The following is an 8,294-nucleotide window of genomic DNA, read 5'->3' as shown; positions in this document are numbered from 1 at the left end:
GCCGAAATTAGCGCTAAAAAACCATCCTACAGTCGGCACGCGCGGCTCACTGTCGATGGCGCACTACCTATTATGGAGTGTTTATAATTTACTAGGGTTACTTGGTTGGAGCTATCGCCAGGATAGTTAGGAATTGTTTAGCTAGGGCAAGTACTGTAGTAAAAGGTTTAACATATGTTTGGGTCAACACGAGGTTGATTTATGGAGTGTTTATAGATTACTAAGGTTACAATGGCGTGGCTATCGACTGGATAGTGGAGGATTGTTTAGAGATTGCTAACAGTAACACGGAGTGGAAGATTGTTTAGACTATCAGGGGCGGGAGGGAGAGAGGGTTAGCTTTTTGGGATAGAGGAGTGACAGTTTACCCGATCGAGAGGTGGGTCAATTTGATACCGTGCAGGTTCGGGCGCTAGAACCTGTTAAGGTTAGGTCGCTGAATTAGGTAGGTGGTTATAGTGGTTAGTATATTAATGGCGGTCGTATGATAGTGGAGCATTACGTAGTTAGGTGAGCGGACTGAATCACTACCGGACTGAATCCCTAACGGACTGAATCACTACCAATCACTATTAGTAGGGATTGAGGTATATTTTCGGACTGAATTACTACCGGACTAAATCACTACTGCTACTATCTAGACCAAGGCATAATTATTCGTATTTCATTAGTTAATTATTTCATTTTTTGTTAATTATTATTAGATTTTTCGTGATAATTGACTAAGCAGAAATTTGGTCAAAGAATATTAGATAATATACTGATACAGTAATTTAAATCACACAAAAATAAGTAAACATTAAAGCATTAACCCAAAATTTTAGATCCAACAGCTTTCAGAAACTCGGTAACATCCCCAAAGTTATCATAATCATCAACAGTACGCTGAATCTCCAGGTCAAACTTCTCCCACTTTGCTGCTCTCTTGAAGGGTCTTCTGGTGAGGATGTTGGTGATCTTCACGTCTGTCAAAGCCTGCTCCTTCTTGATGCACTCTAAGAACTCCCAGATGGAAGGGTTGTGACAGTTGACCAAGGAGGCGAAGCCGCTGTTCCAACAATCTGCTTAGTTGAGTTCTCAGTAGTAGCTGCGAGGGTCTTCATTTTAGACTTGGAGCGGTGGGCTGCAATTTGTGCTGGTTGAGATTCGTGGTAGCAGAACAGAAGGTGTCCTGGACAAGGATCAGGCGGGACTTGCACTTGTTGCACTTCCAGTAGGTCTTGTCTTCCTTTTTTCTGTTAAGGTGGTAGAGGTGACCATCGTAGAGGACGTTGCGGCTGCTTTTCTTTCTGCCAGGAATAAACTCGATGGATGAGGAAGACATATTGGTATAAGGTTAACACAGACGTTGCGGGTTTATATATTATTCCCGCTAGCTGATTGATATACCGAGCATGTGAAGGTTCACATCACTGTATTCAGTATTGTCGTATAGCAGGTCATTTTGGATGACTTGATCCGAACCAGTTCTCGTTAGGGCTCCTCGTTGCGTACGTAAGTCTGTGGATCACATGTCTGACAGGCCCCATAGCATGCACTCCATGAGAGCCCCGACTCAGATCATGTCATGATATTAGAACTAGCAAACTAAGATCAACTGGTAGGGATTGAGGTACATTTTCGGATCAAATCCCTAACAGACTAAATCACTACCAGTAGTGATATTTGGGTGGTAGTGATTCCGTCCGTTAGGGATTCAGTCCTACAATCTGATAAAGAAGTTAAGTGAAACTAAATGATTTGGTAAATTTTGTCAACAATTAAAATTATATTAAAATCATGCAATCTTTTTCTAGGTCATACGATGAACTACCTTGATAGGGTAGGATCAACATTGCTTCAAGTGATGGTGGTCATGGTTTTTATGGCAGCTTGTGAGCAGAGTTCTAATTGTACGTCATTGACATTAGAGTGTAACAAAGATCTTGATCCTTGGATTGAGAAAAGCTTGATGATGGAATCCCTGACTAATGATAGTTTCGATTGGGTCAAAGCTTCTTTACATACGAACCGATTCAAAACAGTTGTTGCTTCTCTAGTTGCAATGCAGGAAATCGTATTAGAAGATGAAGGTGGAGTATCAGGAGCATCATCAGGAGCATCATCAGGAGCATCATCAGGAGCATCATCAGGAGCATCATCAGGAGCATCATCAGGAGCAGATACTAAGACGGATGGATCGATCGAGAAAAACAGCAAAGGATCTGGTGATACGGATTATGGAAAAATAAAAACGATGTTCAAGGGCAACAACATGTTGAAAAAGGGCTTAAAAGCTTTAGGCGTGTTAGCAAGTTGTGTACAGTTTATTGGACCGGTCATGGACATCGTTCTTCTCTTCATGCCCAAAAGCAAGTCAGAAGAGCTGAAGGCTATCGAATCCGGGTTTGCAAGTATAACTGGTAAGCTAAACTCAGTATCTGCTCAGCTTGAAAACATCCAGGAATCACAGGATTGGAATATTATATCAACTAGCTTGATAACGTTTGAAACCAACGTGGACCATATCATGGAAAAGTATGAAAATCTCCAGAAAACATTTAATGCTGTCGATTCCACAAAAGAGCTACCACTTGACGTGAAAGGTTACATGGAAGATTTAACAATTGCTATCAGAGACACTGGAGACATAGGAAATTTTATACAGCTTGTCAATAATCTGTTCCTTGGAAAATCAGAGATAGTCAAAGGACAAACTTTACTTGAGATTTTTATGAAGGCAGTGGATGGTGATTGCAGCAAGATCCTCCCAATGACCAATAAACTGATGATAACAGTGAAGAACGCACAAAAGCTTCAATTCTACTACGAACTGAACCAGCAGCTGATCAAACCTGATGATGACAAAGGATATCCGAAAATGATATACGACATGTACAAAGACATAGCCCTCCAGTATACAGAATGTACAAGAAAGGCGGCTACTGTTGCTCAAGAGGTTCGACTATTTTGTTCACTGTTATTGTTAACGTTATTGATATCACATGCTTAAAAAGTGTTTAACTTTTGATAGTTACTACGATAATTACTTTATGTTAACTGTAAATTTTACGCAAAAAAGAGCTATGGAAACCCTTTGATAAAGTTTTTTATACAATATTTATTGTTCTCGTATCATCTTAATACTCAAATTATTTCAGGAGGTGAAGATCATGTACGGGAATGACGAAACGGTAAAGGATATCATCAAAAAACTGGGTGACAAATACATAATCTATGATTGGGCGACATTAAAAGTGCAAAGTACAACAGATTTCTTGGCATTGAAAGGCAAATTAGTTGCTAAATTAGATATAGAATTGACAGCAAAATCTGACGATGAAAAGAAAAAAGAGCGTCTAAGTCTGATGATGGTACCCAAATCAACGACTGGAGATGTTAATGATGCAACGGAGCGCATCAAGAAGGTTTTGGACTCATCAAAGAATGAGGAACGTGAACTGACGCTTTATGATGATCCCGGATACGAATGGTACTCTGTCTTATATATTGGCTTATTAGATAAGGTGTTAGAAATATTGGAAAGAGATGCTATTTTAAAGTCCTTGATCGAACAAAATAGGATGGAAATTTTCATGTTTAAATCTGACTCTAGCTCTGATTTTGAACTAACTGGATGGCATTTTAAAACCACAATGGAGATGTTTTACAAATTTACGTGGCAGAATTATAATTATATTGGATCTGGAAGACAAAATGATAAGAAAGGATTCATGGTGGATTTAGAATTTTTATTCAACTTTGAGGACAGAAGTGATTTTAGCTGTGTGAATGGACGCGAGATAGCAATGTCAGGCGATGGTAGTTTTCCTTACTGTCTTTGTGATATAAATTTTGGAGGGGACACTTGTGAAATTCCGCTCGAAAATAATCCGTCAGCTAACCTTGGAGAATCTGTGAAGAGTTTTGTGCAAATGTACAAGGTTCCAGGCATGTTTGACCTGCAAGATGACATAAAAAAAGGAACAGATAAGGTCTTGCTGGGAATGGAGGACAATAAGATGGAGATATTCAAAGAAATTCGAGGAACAGAAGTTGCAATCCGAAAGAGCCAAAATGCCGTGCTTTCTGCTCAATCGATTATGCTGAATGAATTAAAAGCTGAAAATTCAAAGCTTTTATCGGAGTTTTCTGGTTTTCAGAGTGCGATGGAAAGCGCTTTAGAAAGAGAACGGAACGATAGAATCTATAGGACCAACGAAGGACAAAAATTGTTGGTTAGTACAATTAGCTCAGCTAACAAAGAAGTCCTCGATAGTATGAACCGTTTAACAGGAAAGATCATCCAAAACCGATACTTTAAGGAATTGAAATTGTATATTCCAGTATACCAGATGAAATTTGAGCTGGCAATAGAGTATGGAGGTTATGCAGAAAAAGACTTTAGCGAATACATGAGGTTATTTGAACAAATGCTTTATGTATCAAAGGAGTCCGTCAAGAATGCAATCCTCGCAGAGACAGATTCTTTCATAGTTGCTCAAATGCAAATATATATGATTTCTGGTTGTACTGATGACTATGAAAAGCAGGTCAAATCATCTTGGGCTGAACTGCTTTCACTTCATCTTACCTTGAACACAATGGAAATGTGGAATTTGGAATACAGGATAAAAGGTAGTTCAACTCAGGACGAAAGAGAGTTTCTTGAATACGAAAAGAAGCTTCTTCAGGGAACTGTAGTGTTGGATACAAATAAGTTCAAGAAAGTTGCCAGAACAAGGAGTTGTGCAGGATTTGAAATGCCAGGTTTGCTGGGCGGAGGATGTGGCTCCTCGATGACCTACGCTGGACAGTCTGTACCAATGCAGTGCTACGACCCTAAAAAAGGTTTAGTTTGTGCATCTACAGGCGAAGCTATATCAGAGGTAACTTGCAGGCGGTAACAGCGTTTGGGCTGTCAGTGTTGAGGACCTAAAGTGCATAACGAAGTGTGAATTCGATGGAAAGGTCTATGAGATAGGAGAAACCAGACTGTTAGAAGAACCGCCCGCTGGGCATGAATGGAAGAATGATGACGGAATTAAGGCAACCGAGACAACATGTTTGGCAGATATTGCATCATCATCTGGTAAGTTTACAATTTGTATTTTTAAGTTAAGCACACATTTTATATCAATTAGGGGGGGGGGGGGTTCACCCTGATTTTTTTGTGAAACTTGGTTTCGAGATAGCAGTTGACCAACAAACTAGGACCGGTGACCGAACTTTTGAGGGGGTCCCGGACCCCAACCGCCAAACGGTGCCCGCGGGGCAGCCACCCCTATATTTGGTCCAAATTAGGCCCAATTTAGCCAAATTCCCTGAACATGCCCAAAACCCAGATTTTAGGTGCTCTACTTGTAGCTAGTGGTCCCCTGAACTCGTATATGAATTTTTATCAAGATTGGACAAAAAATGACTGAGTTATGAGCCAAAAACCATATGCCCATATTTGGGCACACGCACCAAATTTGATCGATTTTGGCACATAAATTGGTCAAATGTCAATATTTTTGAATGGAACCAACTTTATATGGAAGGTAAGCCTATACTACACATTCTCTATGATTATCAGCTCAGTATCTACCTAACTGTGGATTCTGTGTTCAAATAATCGCAAAAAATAAACAAAATCGCCCATATCTCAGTTCGCGATATTTGCGAAACTGATTTCGTTCAAAACAATAGAACTCAATAGGGTTTCAATATTTTTACATGAAATTTTCAGAATCAACGTAGAATCGCATTTCGACCTTAAGTTTTAATATGGAATTTTGAGTTAGGCCTTTAAAAAAATTTGGCGGCCAAATTCTGAAAAATGCCCGGCAAATTTCAGAATTTGGCCGCCAAATTTTTTTAAAGGCCTAACTCAAAATTCCATATTAAAACTTAAGGTTGAAATGCGATTCTACGTTGATTCTGAAAATTTCATGTAAAAATATTGAAACCCTATTGAGTTCTATTGTTTTGAACGAAATCAGTTTCGCAAATATCGCGAACTGAGATATGGGCGATTTTGTTTATTTTTGCCATTATTTGAACACAGAATCCATAGTTAGGTAGATACTGAGCTGATAATCATAGAGAATGTGTAGTATAGGCTTACCTTCCATATGAAGTTGGTTTCATTCAAAAATATTGATATTTGGCCAATTTATGGGCCAAAATCGATCAAATTTGGTGCGTATGTCCAAATATGGGCATATGGTTTTTGGCTCGTAACTCAGTCATTTTTATCCAATCTTGATAGAAATTCATGTACGAGTTCAGGGGACCACTAGCTACAAGTAGAGCACCTAAAATCTTGGTTTTGGGCATGTTCAGGGAATTTGGCTAAATTGGGCCTAATTTAGACCAAATATGGGCGTGGCTGCCCCGCGGGCGCCGTTTGGCGGTTAGGGTCCGGGACCCCCTCAAAAGTTCGGTCACCGGTCCTAGTTTGTTGGTCAACTGCTATCTCGAAACCAAGTTTCACAAAAAAATCAGGGTGAACCCCCCCCCCCCCCCCCCCCCCCCCCCCCTTAATTACAAAACAGTAGAACATCATTGTTAACAAACAATCTTATATATAACTAACAACACAAATCCCAGGTGTGTGGAAAGTTTTTGTAGCAACTGATATCGACGAGTGTGCAGCTGAAGTTGACCTCTGTGGGTTTGGGGGAACATGTTACAATACGGTCGGATCCTTCGATTGCAGTTGCCTATCAGGATACACAGCAGGACTTAATTGCAAATGTGAAGATGAGAATGAATGCAGATTTGGAGGGATTGGATTTGAAAAGTGCCTGAGAGGAAGCCAATTGGGAATGTGTGAAAATACTGAAGGAAGCTACAAGTGTTTATGTTTTCCAGGTGCTTATAAGAGTAAGACCCTACCTGACCTAGAGTGTATCGCCTGTGATTGTGATGAGAATGGTGTGACAAGTTCGATCTGTGATGGAGAAACAGGAGCCTGCTTCTGTGATGAACACGTCGGAAATGCTGACTGCAGCGAATGCCAAACAGGTTTCACAAACTTCCCTATTTGTAAGCAATGCTCTGTAGGATACTTCGGATACCCAAACTGCAATAAATGTAAATGTGATGACAATGGGGTCTCTGCGCAGTATTGCAATGCTCAAACTGGACAATGCAATTGCAAGGAGCATGTAGGAGGTAACCTCTGTGACAGATGTAGTCCAACTTACAAATCATTTCCGGCTTGCGTCAAAGATTTCAAAGATGGTAAGTTGGGTGAATGGGAAGATTGGGGTCCATGGATAGATCAAGGAAGATGTGGTCCTAGCGACCATACAGGCTTTCCGCAGAAGAGGACGAGGACGAGAACGTGTGATGACAGTGTAAAGAATGACCATGGTAAAAGTTGTGCAAACGATGTTGAAAAATCCGAATCAAGAACACTTGATGCTTGTAGGCCGATAACCTATTTAGGATTCAAGGTTTGCGACAAAAAAAATGCTGATGGGAACAGTGCTTATTACTACATGAGGATTAAACAAGGGCACAATGAATGTATCACCAATTATAACACATGGTATTATCCTGAAAGAAATACAGACCAAAGAAGAGATGGACCACAAGGATGTGAAAGGACTTTCGACACAAGAAAGGCCGTTGAAGTGTGGCTAATCACAGATTCGAGCGATTGGTTGATATTGGAAAATATTTATATAGCAATAGGTGACAGTAAACGTAAAGTAACATTTGAGTCATGTATTGAACTTTACAAAGGGTACAACACTGGACCGCATAAGATGTCTCCAACATAAGCTTAGAAGAAATAAAGTTACAAAAACTTCAAAAAATTTTTAAAATGCATGGCCGAACATATTCGTTTATGGGTTTAATGAGTAAATTTTGTTGACATATGACACTGTTTTCAAAATAAGCATGTATGTGTAAATATGATAGTGTTAGTATTAAATTCGGCGAATTGGATGTTTTATTTGTGACCATGTCAATTGCAATTTTGTTGAGCTCTAATTGATCTGAACCACTAATACTTCAAGTTCTGGAGTGTAAGACATTTCCTGAATGTAATCTAACCAGTTATCTATCTCTCAGGATGTAGTAATGTGACTGAAAGACACGTGATATCCATATAAGGACTATAATCTTCCAAATCACACCATCATTATCCCCTGTGGCTGTACTCCTTTACTGATATTGTAGGTCGAAACTATTGTTATGTTGAATTAATCACATCTACATTGCTATCTGGCTATCTATGATACAATATCGATCATGAATATATTCGGTGAAAAATTAATTTGGTACTCGGCATACAATATATCCGTGCCATCGGTATA

General features: G+C 39.6%; 1 protein-coding gene across 1 annotated transcript; it reads left to right on the top strand.

The window, feature by feature from the left end:
• Positions 1–1,800: 1,800 nt before the first annotated feature.
• Positions 1,801–7,918, top strand: LOC134825023 (uncharacterized). Its single transcript, XM_063837087.1, has 3 exons — positions 1,801–2,938; positions 3,141–5,071; positions 6,574–7,918. The coding sequence occupies exons 1-2, from the start codon at positions 1,805–1,807 to the stop codon at positions 4,884–4,886; spliced, it is 2,880 nt and encodes a 959-aa protein (XP_063693157.1). The 5' UTR covers positions 1,801–1,804; the 3' UTR covers positions 4,887–5,071; positions 6,574–7,918.
• Positions 7,919–8,294: the final 376 nt, after the last annotated feature.

The sequence above is a fragment of the Bolinopsis microptera genome, chromosome 13, assembly GCF_026151205.1.
Source record: "Bolinopsis microptera isolate Bmic1 chromosome 13, MBARI_Bmic_1.0, whole genome shotgun sequence".
Taxonomy (NCBI): Eukaryota; Metazoa; Ctenophora; class Tentaculata; order Lobata; family Bolinopsidae; genus Bolinopsis; species Bolinopsis microptera.
This window is presented reverse-complemented; position numbering and strand designations above follow the sequence as displayed.

Coding starts and splice junctions, on each gene's coding strand:
- LOC134825023 (XM_063837087.1), top strand. CDS start 1,805: ATGAACTACCTTGATAGGGTAGGATCAACATTGCTTCAAGTGATGGTG. Junction 2,939..3,140: donor CGGCTACTGTTGCTCAAGAG/GTTCGACTATTT, acceptor AAATTATTTCAG/GAGGTGAAGATCATGTACGG.